This window comes from Nipponia nippon, unplaced genomic scaffold (genome assembly GCF_047370975.1).
Source record: "Nipponia nippon isolate SJK-2023a ecotype South Korea unplaced genomic scaffold, ASM4737097v1 scaffold_4, whole genome shotgun sequence".
Lineage (NCBI taxonomy): Eukaryota > Metazoa > Chordata > Aves > Pelecaniformes > Threskiornithidae > Nipponia > Nipponia nippon.
Genome location: NW_028262358.1, coordinates 9440450 through 9460982, shown reverse-complemented (window position 1 = coordinate 9460982; position 20533 = coordinate 9440450). Strand labels below are relative to the sequence as shown.

At 37.6% G+C, this 20533-nt stretch overlaps 1 protein-coding gene across 2 annotated transcripts in view; it reads right to left on the bottom strand.

The window, feature by feature from the left end:
- The window catches only part of PPP3R1 (protein phosphatase 3 regulatory subunit B, alpha), a 39808-nt gene that overhangs the window by 9686 nt on the left and 9589 nt on the right, over positions 1–20533 (bottom strand). The window contains exons 2-3 of one of the 2 annotated variants that reach the window (XM_087774409.1): positions 9755–9779; positions 7524–7563 (exon numbers count right to left, since the gene is read on the bottom strand). In XM_087774409.1, coding sequence (XP_087630535.1) covers positions 7524–7536 — 13 coding nt within the window. In that variant the 5' untranslated portion in view covers positions 7537–7563; positions 9755–9779. The remainder of the gene's footprint in view (positions 1–7523; positions 7564–9754; positions 9780–20533) is intronic. The other variant, XM_087774408.1, reaches the window with a different exon arrangement.

Below are 20533 nucleotides of genomic sequence, written 5' to 3'. Positions count from 1 at the left end.
CCTCTAGGGCTATAAAAATAAGGCTGAACAGCATTTGCAGAGGCTTAAAGTTGTTTCCTCAGTTTCCAGTATGCAATTTGGTATTTCAATTAATTGGGCTCTTGACAGCAATAAAGCCACATTCCTTTTTCCGCCAGTTTACGCGGCAGCCTAGAACATGACTGAAGGTGTGCCCTTAACAGCACACACTGCACCGCAGCGTCAAGAGCACATTACTGTTGGCGTAGCTACACAGAAACCCCTCTGGATGATGCGAAAGGAGCCGTATCGCCATATGGTAAGCTATATGTAGAACATAATCATGAGACTAAAACAAGTATTAAAAGAGAACAGCAAAGCAGAGCTCCACTGGCAATTAGCCCAAATAGTTGCTTACGAGTTCCACCAGCACAAAATGCTTCTTCTCACCAATATACTGCAGGTATTTGCAAACTCTTTGCTTTTGTCCACAGAAACTCCTTCGTTTCCATTTTCCTCAAAATCTTAAAGCTGTAAATGGAGTCAGTCAGTCTTTGAAATGGTAGGCACTATCTACCCCGCTCCCTGCCCTGCCCCCCCAAAGTTACCGGACCCACTGCAGTTGAATGCCAAGCCAGCACCTTGGCAAGCTGTTAACACGGGAATCTCATTCTTACTGCAAGCTCTGCTCCAGACTTGCAACTCGCACAGAAGGAGTTAACATCCTAAAAGAATCCTCACAGCATAAGCATTTGAAACAGCACAAAAACGTTAAGCGTGGCTTGTCACACTACATACGTAAACACATTTTCCAATGTAAAATGAATGTATGAATAGACATAATTTGTATCTATATTACAATAATGTATATAAGGACTTGTCCAGCCATGACATCAGTCTCTCTCTACTTTTATTAGTCACGTTTAAAATGATGTCCTGGTCCACTACAACTCTCCTGCTTCCTTACCCGGACTCAGGAATCGCAACATCTTTCAAGTAACATTATTTTGTCAGGACAAATCCCTCATAAATGACCTATTTTTGAAATCAGAAGTTTGCAATTGCATCTAGGACTCATGCTGGAAAACCTTGAAATAAGTTCTGTGAGGGTTACTATTAGAACTATTTCCTACTGAAAAAAAAAAGAAGAAAAATAAGAGGTACATGCATTTCTTTCTTTAGAAAAATTAACTTGACTTTAGAACAACTAAAGAGCAAACAAAGTATTATCTATAGTGTATAGAATGTGCTGTCCTCTTCTTATTAGATCAGTGAAATCTCACTTCCAATACTAATAGAAAGACTAGTACTGACTAAAATTGAAAGATTAAAGCCTCCTGAAGAACCTGAAATACTTCACAGTTCTGTAATTTCACAAAATCACAATGGAGAAAAAATGAAAGAAGCGTGAACATAGCTGGATCTCTTCCCCCTTGCCACGCAAAACTAACGAGTTAGTTAACTGCAAATTCTGAAACATTTCTAACTTGCCTTTCAGAAAACCCCACGTGCCAGAACACAGCAATGAAATTTTTTACAAATCAGGATGTAAACAAAGAGATGCCTGAGCCAGGACTGAAGACCAGCAGTCGTAAGATAGCGTCATTTGCTCAGAACCCTGAAGCAGCATTAAGCCAAGTCTTAGTTCATTACTCCAGTCCATTTCCTTGTTTGGGAGCTAAAGTCCACAGTATTTTTCCTCACAAATCTGTAAGCAAAGACCCAAAGTGAGACCCAGAGTTCTGTCAATGTTCTGCTATGAAGTGGGGCTAATGACCACGTACGCAAGTCAAACGCTGCTACGTAGGCTTTAAATTATTACAGCTGGCACAAAAGACAGACAAGACCAACGCTGCCATCACCCTGGCCTGCTAACGTAGAGAGATAAGATCTTCCGCATGAGATGTGCTAAGAAAAACTTTTGCCAGAAAGGTATTTTATCTCGCACTAATCTGTCTCTAGCAGGACCTACTGATATGAATTTTAAAAGAACATTTTAGCGGGACATTCAGAAACCGATCCGCTGCATGCAATGTTAACAAGTGATGCTACACTGAAAATGTATGCTCTGCGGTCATCTGCTGGGCTAAGAACCGCTGTTCCATTAACCAGCCTCGCATTTGCCATTAGCCAGATACTTAAATTTACAAACCAGCAATGCTTAAGAGAAGATAAAGCATCAATATATTTTTTTCTTTTAAAGATTGTAGTCAAGGAGGTCAAGATTATGGATGATAAAGACAAGAATCAGATGATGGGAAGGGGAAGAGATTGGAGAGGCATCTAAGAATATTTCTCAAGAATGTTTTTTGTGTTTTGCTGAGCTGTAGCAAAGCAACGACTGCCTAAATTATGAAATTAGTCTTCATACTTAAAAAATGTTAATCACTTTCTCCACACATACACACATCCAATTTCACAGCTCATACAGTCGATTCCAGTTCACCTGCAATACAGAGTCCAGGTACAGATGCTGAGCAGCAGTTTCTACTACAAATGGGTATTACAAATTTCTCATTCCTAACCTTGAAGCATTCAAGCAAAGGCTTTGCCTGCGTTCGAGAGCTGAGAGAGGTTCTACTCTTGGGTGGAAAAAAAACAAGCCAAAGAACAGCACTGAAAAAATCAGTACCTCTGCCAAAAGCTGACCAAATATCCCTCTCGTCCAACATTTTGTTTCTGGCAGCGGACACGCCATGGATGAGTACTTGGAGGAAAAAATAATGAAAAATCAAGGTAATTACAGGAGTAGGAAAATTTCCTTTAATAGTTCACGAGCATAAAAACCTCCGTTCGTAATGAACATACATGGATAAAAACAACATCTGCAGATCAGTGTTTCATAACTGACTGTATGAGAATTGCCTATCCGATTTAATTTTTTTCCTTAAATATATTGCAAGCACCCCACCTACCTTTAAAATCTTTTCCACAAGCTGAAATTTAAAAAGCTTACGCGCTTTAAAAAGCTCGTATTTCAGTAACATCTTTGTCTTCGTAAAACAGCTTTAGAAATAAAATAAGAATAAGGGATGAATGCATTACAGTATAAACCTTACTTTAGATTTGCATACTTTTTGTCTATTCTTTCTTCCTTCAATTCAGAGGCATAATTTCTGCTGATTCTCTCTGCCTGGGCTGACCTTACCTAAAACACATGTGAGTTTTCTGGGGCTTGCATTTTTTTTGTTTGTTTTGTTGTTTTTATTTTATTTGGATTTTTAAATGAGAACAGCATACATTTACGTGTAATAGCAAGTTTTAATAATACCCTATTCATTTTTTGTTCCGATTTCCTCCCCGAATGCACACGTACAACAGTCCTCGTCTATGATGGACGTGCCCCTCTTTACAAGACCACTTTTTCCTCAGTATTTAGCAACAGCCTGACTTTCTTAAAATTTCACATAGCTATCCCTGAAGAACAGAGCACTGAATTAAGTTTTCAGAGCCTGAACAAAATACTTCTTTTCCTTCTCCTCTAAAGAGGCTCCTTACAGGCAACCTAGTGCCCACGCAAACATCCTGAAGCTATACTGGAAACGCAAGGCACAGGATAGTTCAGATGCAGTGAAGGTTTCTGAGCCAGCAGGACAGATGGTGGCAGTAGCAGACAGAATTTTCCAAGACAAGCTCAGGATAGAGATGAAAACACTAGGAAATCCAAGGAGGTCCAAGTCCGCAATAGCAAAAACAGGGTGATAACATCACTGAGCAAAATAAGGAGGACCAAGCTTTGTTTACATCATTTGAGGCAGATTTTGCCTGTGACTCATCACAGCGGTCGGAGCTTCCTTGAGCTCTGGCCACAGTGAGCGTTCTTCTAACCTCAAACTCGAGTTAGCCTTTGCTGGGCTTTGCTCACCAGCTGACATGAGGCTCTATGCTTCCTATGCTTTTCGGCAGAATCAAAAATTACCCCATCAGCTCAGCACTGATGCCTGAGCTTACAAACTTACTAACTGGCTAGAAATAATACCTGTTAAATGTTTGTCTTCAAAAGGCTTTGCTGGTAGCCCTGTAGAAACATCAAATTATTCACTGTTTTAAAGCACACAGAATTATTTATGTTCATTTCATAAGCCGTTCTGAATTTAATTCACCTTCTAACTAACACAACAAGGTGGGGTTTTTTAAGCACTTGCAGTATTAAGGATTTTTTGTTAAACAACTATCAGTATTTTCAAAAGATTCCTCTTCTATCCAAGTATTAAAATTCTAGAGCCAACACCACCTGCTTTGTATCTTGAATTCATTTGCATACATCTAAAAATGAGATGAATCAGGTTAAAATGCAAGAACTCCACGCTTCTAAGAAACCACATGCAAATGCTTCGTGTAACTCCCATTTTAGTACAGTAGCTTTATCTTGCAGCTGGACACTCTCTAATCTGTTGATAGGTATTACTGAATACCCCACTCCTTTCCCCCAAAACAGCAGCAGAGGATGAGCCATGATGTTTTAAAACAATTGTTTGTTTCAAGCTGTTAACTCACATCACTGATTCTCAGATAGTATTGTAAAAAGCATTCAAGTGGCAACTCAAAAAGCTTCATTAAAAGCAAATTTCTGGAGTGCAATGTGCTCTCCATTGAAAAAATTAATTTCAGAACATTTGTTTTAATAATATTTTTTCTCGTCAACAGAAAGATGCATGGCTAGATTGCTATTCATATGGAAGTCAGAAGTAAAGAATGCCTTAAAAATACAGACCTCTGAGTGATATTTAACAGTATAATTGCTTACGTATTCAGAAGGACTGTACATCCATTGCTGCAGAGTACACAACACTTACGCAGGCATCTGCAAAGTGTACAAACCTTAGAAAAGCTATATATCTCTCAGCAAAGAGGTGCTGAGCACTTCTGAAATCCCAGTGTTTATCTAAATGATTAAACCTGTATTTAAAAGGCTGGGTTTGCAGATACTCTTAATACTGGCTCAAAGTTATAACTAACAAAAAACAGACCAGAGTGTGGTCAGAGAGCCTAGTTTCCACATATTTTTTAAATATGAGATCATTTTAAACAAGAATATTGCTACGGTAGTAGAAAAAAGGTTTTAGTAAATAAAACATGTTCTGAAATTTATTTTAAATGTTTCCAAGTTAAAAAAAAAATTTCCCCCCATAAGAATGGACTGCAGAGATCTCAAAAGAAAACAGACCTTCAGCAAAAGCTCTCACCTCTATCTACAGTCTTGTCTGATTCACCAATATAATGTTTCAGAGTAGCAACCAAGACAGCCATTTCAGTCTTGGAGATCAGATTTCAAAAAGATGACGCCCTTGAGAACACATTCAACCACTTGTCTTGTATATGCTTACACGCAGCTGGCCTAATCCTTTTCATGACTTCAGATGTGTCAATTACAATTTCCTAAGTTAGAAAAGGGATACAGTCTCCTTATCCTAAAACCAAAACATACTATAAAATATTGGTTTATACTATAAAATACTATACTATAAACTATTTTCTCCTATTAAATACTATACTATAAAATATTGTTTACTATACTATAAAATAGTTTTCTTCAGAGCTTCTTGCTATAACAACATTTTCTTATTGGTAATTTGACATAGCTTGGCTGACATCAAATTGGTGCCATGTAAAACAGCACTAGATGTTCAGTAATTTCTCAGACACAGAACAAAACCATACTGTTTTAAGGAATCCAGCAACACTAATTCACCCACTGGAAAGAACTAATGTTCTAGAAGGAAGGGTAAAAAGAATATTCTTGGCTATGTAATGGTGTGCATCCTCCGCACAGTATCCCGAATTTGCTTCCTGCAACCGTCAACTTTAAAACAAAATTATTCTTTTAAAACGAGACACCAAAATAGTGACTGCAGTGCCAGGCAGAGGTTATGACCCAATGCCACCATGCAGCCAGCATAAATACATTATTGCTAACTGACAGTCTCCCAAAAGTCTAACCATTCAAAATCCTTATCAAATGATCTTCAAAAACATTGTCTGCTCTTGCCCTGAAAAGCTTTTGTCCTGTCAGTGACAACTACTTGGAAGCAGCGTGAACACTGAACATCTGAAGAACAAGGTGAATACCTCCTTCGTGGACTTATTCACAGGCGTGCTGCTGTACACATCCGTGCCCCAAACCAACCCTGCTCTTTCAGGAGATTCGGGCATGCAGAATCTTTAAGCCAGTGCCATCATTCCAGTGATGCAAAGAGACGTCCGAGATTACTACGTCTTCCCTAGTGTATGTAGTTACGTTGCCCAGAGAAGCGGCTGACTCTCTCTCTACTGTGAGAACGGCCATCAAAGCAGAAAGAGCTTTACTCGTGCGAAACCTCAGATTTACACGACGACATCCTCAAAATACAGTTTACCCACAAAATATAATGCAGGAATCTTCTCGCCAATGGAGCACCAACCTAAGGTCAATATATATGATCCAGAAAAAACTACTGAAACCTTCATTGAATACAAAACTTCCACCCCCATATCCATATTTAACAAAATATACACCGAGAGCCTAACACAGCAATGTAGTGCTGTGGATAAGATTTCTCAAGTGTTTACAAACTGATGACTCAAATTATAATTCATGTGGACATGTATATAAGCATAAAGGATTTGCAAATTGCTAGCAAAAGCCTCATTTTTCTCAAAAATTTATTTAGAAAGAGATTCCTCCATGATTATTTATTTTGTATTACTGTTTGATTTATGAGAGCTGGAGTTCAGTTACGGTTAGCACTGTGAAAGCAGCCTAGAAGATAGTCCCTATCTTGAAGAATTTATTATCCTGTTTAAGAACAAGATCCGATTAACTGAAGAATGGGAATTTTATCAAGCAGTCCATACATACATACACAGGTCTACACCTGATTTAGTGCTGAAGAAAAACAGTCAAGGAAAAAAACAGTTAAAAATAAGTAAGGTTAGCACAACCCCACAGGGACACTTCACAAGACAACCCTTTCTTTGGTCAGTTTTAGGCAAGAAATACTTTGTTATTTTTACAGTGTAGACGAATCCCATGAGACAAAGCAATGAATTTTATGCTCACGTGGCCAAAAGTGAATAACACCAAGTGGCTTCTCACCTAAATGCCTGGCTGCAAGCATACACAGGAAAAAAAAAAAAAAAATGTTTTTAGCCTCAACCTCTCTTTCCTCTGAGGGTGCAAAGACAGCTTAGGCAATATACTCGGCTCCTAACATAGCCCATGCTGCACCACAAGCTGCTCCGCATCTCCGAGGAACTGGGACTGATGGAAAAGCCCCACCAGTTGAACTGCCAGTTGTAACACTTCGCTGTACAGACATCAAAACTATCGTGTTTCATATTCTAATAGAAAAATTAAAAAAAAGTTTATAAGTTACTTTTTAAAGATGGACTGATTATGGATTTTACCACCTAACAGCAAAAGCTATATCATTTCAAATTGTCACCTTTTAATTTTACTCTTTTGGTTAGTATATAAACTGCATAACTTTTCAAGCAGTAAATTCATACATGAAAGTTGTACATATCGATCTCCAAAGACGACTAACCTCTCTAGCAATATAATGTAGCAATTAAAAAAAACTTACAGTGCGAGCACATTTCCAAAGGGTAGCTTGCCTCATTTCCCTGAAACACAAAAAAAGAACAAAGTTGTACTTATTCCCAAGTTAGCTTAGAGGAACCATTTTGAGTTTCAGCACTGTAAAGATCTTGGGCAATACAAGTTACACAGTTATTTAAAAAAATATATATATTTTAAACCAAACGACCATGGAGAGTGATTTATTTGGATAGGTCTATGTTACCAAAACACACAAAGAAATATAAAACCGTTGAGAGGTCTCCTCTGATGAGAATTCCCATGAAAATGTCAGCAGTCCATACAATAAGAACTTCAAAATCCCATATTCTAAATGCCAGAAGTCAAACTCACTACTTATATATTGTGCAAACGCTACTTTTCAAGTTAAAATAATTTTTAATTTCAAGACTTCACATAATCTGCTTTGCCGTTTTATACACAGAAAGAGACATGTCCTTATGAATTACCATGACAAACCTTACTCAATTAGCAGAAGAAAACTGCAGCATTTTTTTCTCCCCAGAGCCACCTGCCCACTCCCTCCGAAAAGGATTCACACAGGAAGAATGATGCAAAAAAGTGGTTTACATGACTAGAAATTCAGATGTAACAGCTTTACGTTTAAATATTTTTGTAATGCACTGTATTAATATGTTCCTGTTTTGTAGCTGAATGGAAAGTTAAACTAAGATTTTTAAATCCTTGCTGCACTACAACACAGTCATAGCAAGAAAAATTAAAACTTTGAGCGTACAGTCACTTTGAACTTGCACATACCGAAATCCACAACTACCGCAACACGAACGCCAAAGATCCTAAAATTAAAAGTTGGTATTGTTTCCCAAATGCCTCACTTTGAGCCAGAGAAGATCAAGATACACACACGCTTTTTTTTTTTTCCCCAGAATCAGTCAGTAAAGGAGTGACCAGATAAGAGATTCATAACCAAACATTTTCAAAAAATTATTTTTAAGGGAGTGTTTTATACAAGGAAACAAAACATGTTTAAGGTGAGTCTAAGACACATTCTCTTCAGCAGTGATTCTCTTACGGTGTGGAGCATAAGGGATTCCATAGCTGAGCACTTGCACAGAAAGACTCCTCAAAATTATACAAAATTGAAAAGAAATACAGACATTACTTGACAGAAGGGGAAAAAAAGAAAAATGAAGAACTACATTTAGCCTGGAAGCATGCAACCACATATCCTAATAAGGACAGAAAGGGGCAGAACAAACATCTCATGAATCTAAACATGTCTGAGAGGAGATGTGTTGTTGGGGGGCGGTTGTTTGCTTTTTTTACCTCCAGGACACATACGCTTTGCTCATCCCCCACAATCCACAAGCTCTCTTGCTTCTTTAAAAAACTTAATACATTCACCTTATAAGTAGATCAGCAAAAGATACGGCCTCAACTTCTTCCCCAACATCTACTTATAGCAAGACAAAGTAGCAGAATAGAAACGTGGACGAGGACCATCGGGTCCCTAAACCTCAAAAGCATGACTGAGATATGCTACAAGAGAAACTTATTCCACTGTGGCAGGGAAGCCAGGAGAACAGTGCCACATGGAAAATCTTGAACAGAACCCCATAAAAGTCTTAGGAAAAAAAAAAAAAAAAACAGTGAAGACCAAAACAGGTAGTAGAAGCCTTGTGTATGTATATGAATATAAAAGGGTAGGGGATTTAAAATGGGGGAAAGCAGCATTTTGAAACAAGAAGAAACAGGAACCAGGGGATCCAGCTAGGCTGCTCAAGACACGAGGTCATGAAGAGGCAAGAAAAACACCAGACTGGAAGGCTGCAAATTAAAGGAGAAAGTTGAATTAAAACCAGTGCTCTTATGCACATGCACACACAAATATACAATCATAACTACATTAGAAGCCTGTTCTGAGCACTTACATCCTTGTTCATCAGGTGTTGGGAGAAAGTTAATTTCTAGTACAGGCTACTGAAATCAATCTGCCTAAAGAAGCATAAAATGCTTCTGAAAACTGATCAGGAAAAATTAAAAATGGAAATAACTCTTTTCAGTTCATGAACTAAGTGCAGTATTTATAAGGAGTCTTACTATGCATCTAGATGCAGATGCTAAGCCATAGTCAAGTTATCTACATGGAGTAGCCTGAAAAAATATTTGGAGAGCAGAGAAAAAAAAGTGAATAAGCTTCAGCTTAGCTTTTCTGTGAAACAGTTACTGCTAAAAAGAAGCATTAAGAATACTTACCTATCCAGGACTGGAACTTGGATATCTACAAAAAAATTAGAAAAAATCTAGTAAGTGACTGCAAAAATGACATAATTATTAAATATTTGCTACGTAGTATTTTAATAAGGTATTTTTAAAAGTAGTTACCTGCTATTGATGTGCTGAGTGTCCGTCTTCACAGAAGAATCCAAAAGCCTAAGTTTTAGAAAGATTTTAATCTCTTTTTTTTTTTTTTTTTTTGGTACAATAAATGTTCAAGCTACTCATGCCAAGATTCCTGTTCACACAGCTGGGACATGGACAAACACAAAAGTGTTCCTCTATACCAAAGATCTGATCCTCAGAAATGAAGATTAACGATTTGGTCTTGCGGGCAGGCATTTTTTCATCGTATTCTGAACAGCAATACAAAAAAGTCACTTATTTGTCCCCGAATACAATCAGTATGCGTACATGCTGTATGAGACACAATATAAGCCCTGAAACACAAGTGCTAAATAGGTTGAATATTTTCTTGCCATTTAAGAACAGGTAGGTAGCCAGTAAGATGGAAGGTCTAGCTACACCCACATTAATGTGTTCTGAAAAAAAGCAGGGAGGGAAGCACAGCTATGAGACTTCACAAAGTATCAAATGAGCTCTTCAAGAAAAGAAAAAAAAAAATCAGGTACACATTGTCATCTGTACAGTTTTAATGCAAAGAATTACCAAAGTTTAACACCAGGACTAGGTAGCATTCCAAAGAATGCTGGAAAATACAACTTTCTGATTGGATGTACTAACAGAAAATTTTACATCATAATTATAAACCTTATTCGGCAAAAGAACACTGCGTTGACTTTTTTTTTATTTTACAAGGTTTTAAAAAAATTATACTCATTTGAAAAGACAAAAGCCACAGTAAAAATCTCCAAACAGCATCTCTCATTTCATCTCTGATGCAGAGAAGTTCATTTATACAAATAAATGTGCAGAGTAACAAGGTTGATACAACTCTCTTAAGATTGCCAACTTAAAAAAAATCGTAATATTAGTATTTCCTGCCAGATATATATTTAGCACACCTCACATGAAGTGAGAGTATCCTCTCATACACACCATATTAGCACATTTAGAAACGAGTGACACATGGTTTGTTGAAGAAATGCGGCTTGTACAGCATCAACACTCCACAACAGATTTACTTGGCACCTCCGCCTATATAAAACACACTTTCCTCAGCTGCATCTGGGTATTACCACCATACTGCTGGAGTTCGACTCTTCTCTCAAGTTACACAATCGGAACAAGCAGCTGGAATATTACAGATATTTTGAATAGCCTTATCCTTTTAGAATAGTCTTGACTTTTTTTTTTTGAATCCTGTTAGATCCCTACAAGTTAATTCCTAGTTAAACAGCAGCAAAATCATGGCTTATAGACAGAAATAATTAGAGATGAGGGAACAGTCCAGAGTCTACTAACAGAAGGCTGACCAAATTCTGAACACTGCAGAAATATCAGCTCATTAGAGAGAAGTCAAAACATGTCACTAAAGTATTTCAGAAGTTCATATGACATGTAGTTTGTTCCTTTAGGAATAAAAATGTTCTTTGCAATTTTATTCTGTACTAATTATTTTCTTTTTCTCCTTTCAGCAGCTGTGCCTTTTTACTGATTAAGGATAACCTATTAGTGGACTTTAGTCTTATTTCTTCTGTATATTATCCATAAAAATGTGCTTCTTGATTTCTCCTTCTTTGGTAGTTACTTCAAATACTAATCGCTCTCTCTTCTTAAGATCAGTTTTATACATGCTCCTCCAAGGTCAGTTAAAGGCAATTATCTTGACAAGTTTCCTCTTAGTGAAAGACATGAAGAGCTGTGGCTAGAAAATAAAAAAGGAAATTTGCAATTAGCAACATTAACAGAAGCTAAATTCTTAGCTCAAGTTGTTTATACAAAACAGCTTGTACACAGTAAGACATCAGACTGCAAAACAGTTCTTCAGCATACATTAGTAGAATACACTTTCTAGAACTGTTTAATTGTATGTTACTTTTCTGCATGATGTACCTCTTTTGGTAAATAGTTCAGAGACTTAAATTATAATGTCAGCCTTCAATTAGTTTTCTGCTTTTATAAAAGCAGAAAACGTGTTTAAATGCCAGCAAGCCACAACGTCAGCTTAGGACTCATCTCAATTTTAGTTCTCAAAAGGTGGTGTGCGAGGGACTACAAATACAAATGATCTCCTGGAACAGTTTAAAATTGAGACTGTTTCAAAGTCTTTTATTTGTTTCCACAGCCAGACAATGAATTAATTCAACAAGTGGCAAGAGTGGTCTCCTAAGATCTGTTTAGCACATGGACAGCAGTAGCTGTCTGAGATTGACTACGATTTCTGCAGCGACACACAAAGCCGTGTAATAAGCTCATCCATGTTGTAAATGGCCTTAAACATGCAAACTGCCTTGACGCTGCAGTTGGCTGTTAGACCTACGCACCAAAGCTTCCCACAGAAACACAACATGACTAATGTTTCTGCATTCATGTTTTTGATGCGTGGGCACCTCATGGGGTGCCGTCAACACGCTCTACGTTGTGCTTCCTGCATTTGCTCCTGCACCTTCTACATTACTAATTATCTGTGTTATCACAAGAAAGAAACAACAGTGTACAAGTGAAACAATTAACCAAGCCATGTCAGCTGGGGGTCAGAACTAGGGATTACCAAGACAATCAAGTTCGATTCTCAAGTTACACAAAAAGCTGTTTTCCATCATCCACTACTACAACTAGAAAAGAATGGGAGTGTTGAGAAGAAAGATGGCAGAGGCTAGCAGTCAGCATTTTAAAAGAGCCGACTCAAAAGACGCTTCTTCCTCTTCCACAAACACACAAAATGCTTCTCTCTCTTTTCTCATTCTTCTCCATACCACCAAAATTAACAATTAATGAAAATTACCTGTTGCAGAGAATTCTTTCTCCTCCTTGTCCTTCGAGCTCATCTTCCACGCACTGAGATTTTCACAAAGCTTTAACAATGAAGAACTGCCAGCTTGGTGAAGAGAAGTTTGGGGGTTTTTGGGGGTATTTGTTTTGGGTTTTTTTTGTTGTTGTTGTTTTGTTTGTTTGTTTGTTTGTTTGTTAACAGCCCTTGTTCACCAAGTTACTAGAACTTTGGTTGTCATCGTTTGGCACTGTATTCTTCATCAACAACCACCAGGCAAGTTGGCAAACTAAAAAGGACGGTATTTGTTATCGAGGCTGCAAAAACTTTTGCATGAATAGAACATGCCACACAGACACATCCACAGTGGTTTAAATATCTGTTAAAATGAATTTCAGACAAAGCCCAGAGGCTTTAAGCCACTTTAATATTTGAATTTCTGAATTAACCGATCATCAGAAAAATATGCAAGATCTCACCTCGTGTAATTTGTACATTTCACATGCAGCTTACCAGAGCAATTAAAGCCTACAAGAAGTTTACCGGAGCACAGATGAAAGACATGCCCAAGGTTTCTGTAGACACCACAACAAATATGGCTTAAACCAAGAAAAACAGGAATAAGGTTTGACTGGAAAAAAAAGCAGCAATAAAAACAGCTTCATCTACCCCATTCAGAAACTGTGTGAATATACTTTGCCTTTTTTTGGTTAAATCTGATTAGAAAAAAAAAAAACCACCCTCATCAAACAAACTACTGAATACAGAGAAGTTGTGTGGCCCGAGATACAATACAGGCCTGAGAGGAGCCTGTGAATCAAGAAAAACATGTTACTGATTATCTTCCAGTATATTTAACAGGAATATCTATTTGCACACTACAAAATGAAACTTGTAAAGCAGATGTCATGGATAAGATTGCTAAGGAATCTGGCATCTGTGTTTGACTCGGAGTAATTAAGTCACCTTTTAGGCTTTTTGTTGCAGCCACTAAAAGAAATCTACTTAAAACTGGGGTATCACCACACCGTTACCCAAAAACAAGACTGGATTTAATTCAAGAGCCGATAATAGTGCAGACTAACTGTCAAAATGTAGAAATTAACATTTAAAACAACTTGGTCACTTTTACATTGTTTTATGCAAAGCAACTACTAGGTACTTGCTTTGCATAAAAGTATTCCAGGCACAGAGAGTGCAACTCCCCCAAATACTAGCTCCTCAGAATTAGCAGCTCTCTAGCACAAGACTTCTACTCAAATACTAAGAGAACAAATCTACCTCTGACGTTCCTACGATCATACTAACGTTGAGTCAGATACTGTGATGCAGAAGAATTAAGCGAAGCCAAGAAATTAGAGGGCATTAAATTAGAAGACATGTAGAAGTTCGAGCAACTGAAGAGCAGTGACATTTCCCTGTTGACCCCAAATTCTCAACCTCGTTTCTAAGATCATGATCAGAAGGAATTAAAGAAATACATACAAATGCCTGACACCTGCCTCACATTCAGCAAGTTCCAAAATTAAATATCTCCTAGCAGTATGCTGTACTACACTTCCCAATGCTACGTTACCTTTCCAGGCCGTCAACGAATCCATTCACTCTTCTGAGGGGCAGCCTAATTCCTTGCCCCTGTAATCCTGGAGCTAAAATAGTATGACAGCAGTTTAAGATGCAAGACTTCCAAGCTGAATCTAAGATGATAATTTATTGAACCCTCACAATTACACAATTTTCACAACCTCACTCAGCTCATGCCCCACTCATTTTTGGAACCAACGCTGTGGAAGAGTCCCACCACATATTTCATAGCCATCACCTTGTCTGTCCAAAGGTCCAACATCGTACCTGGAAGCTGGAAACCATCTCATTTCCCTTCTGGTATTTGGGCTGTCAAATCTGGGCACCTCATTACCCTTTGGTGGAACATTCAGCTGTCCAGGTCCGCAACAGAAGGAACGAAACAAGTTACAAGCGAGCAAGGAATTCTTACAGGGTATCCAGAAAAGCAAGGGGTTACAGAAGAAAAAATATAAGGAAAGAAAAGGCAAGTAAGACAAACATAGAAGCAGCAGTAATGGTACCAAGAAAGTAGCACAAACCACAAGTGTGACAGTAAATGACTCAGGTATTCAGAAGGTACTTAAGAGTTGTGCTCTCCTGCTCTTCTTCAAGTAAAACTTCCCATTGAAATGGATAATTTTTATTATTAACAATACTCCAACAGCTAGAATTGCCATCATATATTGAACTCACAGAATGGAATGGGTTATGAAAAACACAGAACATGTTCTTTACCAAATAAATCTTGCAATGTTATGTAAGCAAAAGAATAAACAGTATTGTTACGGAAGAGTATCCATTTGTTCCTTTAATTCTTCAGTCAACCACTAATATGGTGCATATTACAGCAATGCATTACAGTATTTTCTCCTGGACCTTTGAACACAAGATACATCTACAGAAGCAAACTAAAATTTATGTATTGACCTTAAATCTTGGTATTTAGTTAGTACTCAAACTTGCTTTTAAGTTATTCCAAGTGTTTCTGGGACACATTTGCTTTCCCAGCTATGACTTGGTCACTGGTAAAACCCATGAAGCACAAGGAAAAAAAGTTGCAGGAAGGCTATTTATTCTAGTACCAAGAGTTTATTTTATTTAGGAATTTCTCTAATGATTTTTAACTTCTCTGATTCAGCAACAACCCAATACTTGAAGCTTCTCAAGTTGAAGACACTGAACCAAACGTCCAGTAAACAGAGAGAAACTGAGAACTGCTATCATCTAATTCTTGTACCTTAATGCAAAAATGTACACATTTTTCAACTCTAAATTTGCCAAGGGATTGCTAACATGTTCTCCTCTACTTTTTATTCACATACACAAATATTATCCAAATGTTGATTCTACAAGAGTTGAAAAAAACTGAGAAGCATGTTTTTAATGGCCCAGATAATGTAATAACTGAAGTGTCAAATGCTTTAGAAGGTCTAATAATCTTTTCTCTTTAAAAAAAATTGAAGAGAGCCAGAGAAAATGAAGGAGTTTCCCTTGGGATTAAAAAAATCTTACCGTTATATTTAGTTAACACGCTGCTGTCCAATCAATTTATGGTTTACTTTGAGGAGGCAGAGGCATTTTCCATTTTCTGGCTGCCACAATTTTCCGGAGGATACAACTACCTAGCACCATACATCCACAACTCCTCAGCATCTCTCTTACAATTCCACCTAGCTGTTTAAGACCAATGACATAAGCCTGCCAACATACTCTCCCATTCCACCTTCACCTTTTGTTACAGCCTCCATTCTGGGACTACAGCATAAACTGTACTCTACCCCATACCGGCTGATGAGTGCAATCATTGTCCCTTGAAGCAATGGTAACTTTTTGCCCAACACTTTCAGTTACACTTCTTGGAAGGTTTACTAGAATTCTGATAAACCACTGAACTTGTATCAGTGCTCAGTTTTTATGTATGATCTTAACCCAAAGGTGAAACTACAAAGGTACAAGGGATGGGTCTTACAGCTGCTGTTAATACTCTGACTCAGTATCTCACCTGAATGCTAATCAACAGCAAACATTAAGGAAGGCTACAAGCATTTTGTAGTCAAAAAAGGGCACTGCTGGAAAAAAAACACAGCTTGTTTTAACTTACCTTTGGAGGGAGAAGATTTCAAGTTTTACATGTGTTATCCCCAAAGTAGCCTAAATTTGTTAATCCTGCCTCTAAAGAAAACACTCTTGTGACCTTCAGTACTGAAGGAACTCAAAAAAAGATTAATACCTAATTCTTGAACATGGCATTTAAATTGCAGACATCAGAGATAATGAACCAAGGCAAAGGGGATTGCAGGATTTGGGATTACAGTAGAGATCAGGTCAGGTTAAAGCTGTTACAGGATTCTGGCATTGTTGTTCTTTGCAAGGATGCAGAATAAGTGTTACCATTCCCTTTGCCACATGTAAAAAAGAAAAAGTCTTACTACAAAACACCTTATTTTGGATACATTTATGCAATTTGCTCATAACAAAAGAAGTGACGATTCTTTAGAAGAGTCTTCCCTCTCGGATGTACATCGGGTTCTACCACATCCCCCCTCAGGATGCAGGAGGCAAGAACGACTGTACACGTCTTAGGAAAAGCCTGCAGTTTACTCCTTAGTCACCATCTAATCCAGTCATGGCTCTGCTCAAGCTCTGTCAGTCATTTTAAGGGAAGCCACTTGTCCTCTGGCTGGCAGTTGGCCAGTCACTTCTGCTATGCTTTATTTAAATCCTCCACTGTCCACGGGTCTCCTCCAAAATGAGATATTAATGGCTTAAGGCCATCACAGTCAAGTAGCTATTCTAGGATCCCACAGGGAAGCCCTAGACCAATGAAGCAAGAAGCGAACCCGAAACTAGAGACAGCTACTGTTGCCAAAGCCTCTACCAGACAGGAAAACTAAAGGAATCAAGAGTGTAACTATAAGAGGGTTCAGCCTTTATCTTTAATATGCCCTTTTGCTTTATTAATATTAAAGGAAAGATAGAAATAAAACATATATCTAGTCAAACAGAATAAAAACACTCATTCTGAACTTTAATGTTTTGAATTTGAAGCGTTCAGGATCAAAAACCAACCTGTAAAGTCTGTCCAGTTATAGCACGGATTATAGGATTTATATTCATATACATAAATGCCATAGCTTTTCCTGTCTGAACTGTTACAGTTGCAGAGCTTTCCGCAAAAATCTAAACTTGCATGACCTTGAAGGTACGATAAAGTACTTGGTTTAATCACATACCTATACATACACACAACACTATTTACTCATCTGCAGACAAACTAAAAGCATCTTCAAGAAAAAAATTGTCACCTAAGACAGAATGAGACATAAGGACCCAGTAGAAACACCAAATAAAACAGTTTGTAAAATTGCTGAAGAAGAAGGCATAATCATAGGTGGAAAAGAGTTTTACTGCAAACTCCTTTTCCTGAATTTGGGGGAGAGAAGGAGCCACCAAGTCAGAGCGTACAGTTAGCACTGATAATATCATTCACTAGATAGGTGTCTATCGCCAGAAGTTATCTTACACAAGCTTGATGTAGACATAAGACAAACCTAAAGGATAACTGGATTGCTTTAAACTTAACATAAGTCCATTGTGGCATCTGTAATGTGTGAATATTACGGTTTTCTGCTCTATTTAATGATCTCACTGACAGAGCTTGCAATGTCAGGTAGAGATAATTATCAATGCTAGAGGCAAACATAGTGCAGTTTTTAAAACAAGGTGAAGCAGAGAAAAGATTGTGCCACATTTAGAAAACTAACAAATACATCTCATCATTTGAAGAAAAGCAAAACCTTGTATATATGAGAAACCGCACACTCACACAAAATAACAAGATCTCCCATTGCAAAAACTTGCATAAGCACCACAATCTGCAAATAAAACTTGAGAAAAAGAGTCATGGGAACAAAAGTGTTAACTTTATGAGCTAAGATATGATTCTATGTGCGCTAGTAGAGAATTTAACTTTCAGCAGTTCCCAGCTACCACCCTTTAGAGGCAATGACCCAGTCTACTTATGCAATCACCACAGAGCTGGCATTTCAAAAGTGTGCATCACTCTTGAAAATTCTCAGAACCCTGTAATTTTAAGTGCATAAATGAATAATGAACTCTTCAAAAGCCAAGGAAAGGAGTTTCCCAGAAAGACTCTGAAGCAACTCAACCTTCAGTAGGGGAACAATAAAGTTCTGTCACCACTAAATCAAAGTGAGTTCTGATGTAATTAAGAGTTCACATTACTAAGTCTTTGGGGTGAGACAGGTTGGTCCTCCATTGCTTCTGGAGAAGTCACAAAAATTTTGCAAGACACTAATTTATTTGTTCCACTTATGTTAGCATATTGGTTTCACCTACAAAACCTCCTACTAGGTTTACTACGCAAGGCTCTTCACTGAAGTTTATTCAATTTCCTTAGCTAAAGAGACCACAGCAGCCTTCTTTCCCAACTTTAAAGATAATTGCAATAAAGTTTCCCAACCAATCCACTCCATGACTGTGCTGTCACACTGACAAAGACCATGCTAGTGAAAACGAAAACAAGACCATGCTTGTCCAACCAGAAAATTTTTAATCCAAGTACAAAACAAGACAGAAGATAGAGCAAAGACTGCAAGGCAACAGACATATCCATGACAAATTGAGAAAACAAACCAACCATAAATCTTTATGCATAACAGAAGTAGAGTTGAAGAGTTTTAGAGAGCATTTCAAAGAAGGAAATTTTGTTTGTAAGTATATAGTGCAAAAGCTTATAATAAACAGTATGTGAGAAAGCATAAAATGTGACTGAAGATGATAACAAGTAACCAAGGCATCATGGGATTATCAGAGTTAACAGTCAACATCTTAATAACAAAGAAATGACAACAGGTAGGGTGTCAAATAGGCCACAAATTCCTTCAAAATCAAGGACAACTTACACTTGAGGGAATACTAAAGGGACACAAAACCCAAAGCATATCATGTTGGTCATGTTCTTAGGGACAGTAATGGGTATAAATTGGATATCAGCCAGATATAATTTTCTCTGATTGGTCTGATTGATAAAAAGGAATTTTTTCCCTTCACTGGTGAATATGAACATAGAAAATCCAAGCAACTGCAAGCAGTAAATTGTGTACATGCTTGCCTGAAAGAACAACTTCAGATTTGGAAAAATGAAGTAATACATAGAACAAAGGAAATAAAACTTCATTCTCAATATCAAGCCGAAGTATGCAAGCATCACAAAGAACCTGGAGGGACTACGAACAAAGTCACACAGTTTTCACTAGTAATTAACAGATTATACTTAGGCATTATATTATTTAGCATCTTATAGCCTGTCAAATGAAGAAACACAAAACTACCCAAAAGAGTCAAAATACCCATTCTACAGGTAAAATATTTACTAGGCAATTAAAGCTCTTTCAGCTTCTCCCTTTCTCCACAACTATTTGAAGATAGAACAGTGTTTTTCTGAAGTACCTTCCCAGAAAACAGACAATGTTCAAAACTTCCACTCCAACACAAAGCAATAAAACAGTGGTCCAGCAAAACTGAGAATTAATCACTGGCTGACCTACATAGAAATAGGAACAAGCAGTTACTTTACAAGAAGATAGTAACTTGACCTAAAGCCATATTGAAATATAATTTGCTATCTATAGATATACTCTCATGAGACTGCTTTCAATTACGCCAATTTAATTCTCAGCACTTCCAGGTACTACAAAACCAAGAACTAGGGAGCTTCAGCAAACAGCTCTCTAGAACAATCCCAGTAAAAACTCTGCCAGGTTAACTGGTAGTTCAGTACCTCCCTCCAAAATTAACAGAAACAGTCCAAAAATTTGTTATTTTCTCTATAATACTTCCAGTCAAGCAGTCTTGTCACTGGATTGACGAGGGGTGTGAAAGGTAGGCTTTTTTTTCTCTGCGTTGTTTTTTAAACATGCTTTAGTATGTTGTGGAACTTACTGTCACTGGAAGATATAGTACTTGTTACCATGCTTGCCAATTTAAACTTATTTTTGGAGTTATTTTCAAAAAGCTAAAGGCAAGTGTTCTCAACATCTGTAGAATCAAAAACTCTACCTCTTAAAAATATGATTTGTGACACTCCAAATACAAAAAAGTGAATAAAACTACGGGTGGCTCAGTCTTCTGAAGTTTCTGAACTTCCTGATTTTTGCTTGTACCGAGAAGATCAGATGTAACAGAAAGCCCTAACTCTACAGGCAGGAAGAAAACTGATAATCATTAGATCAGTTTCGCACTACTGCTCCTCAGCAACACTGCGAGCATTAAAAAGG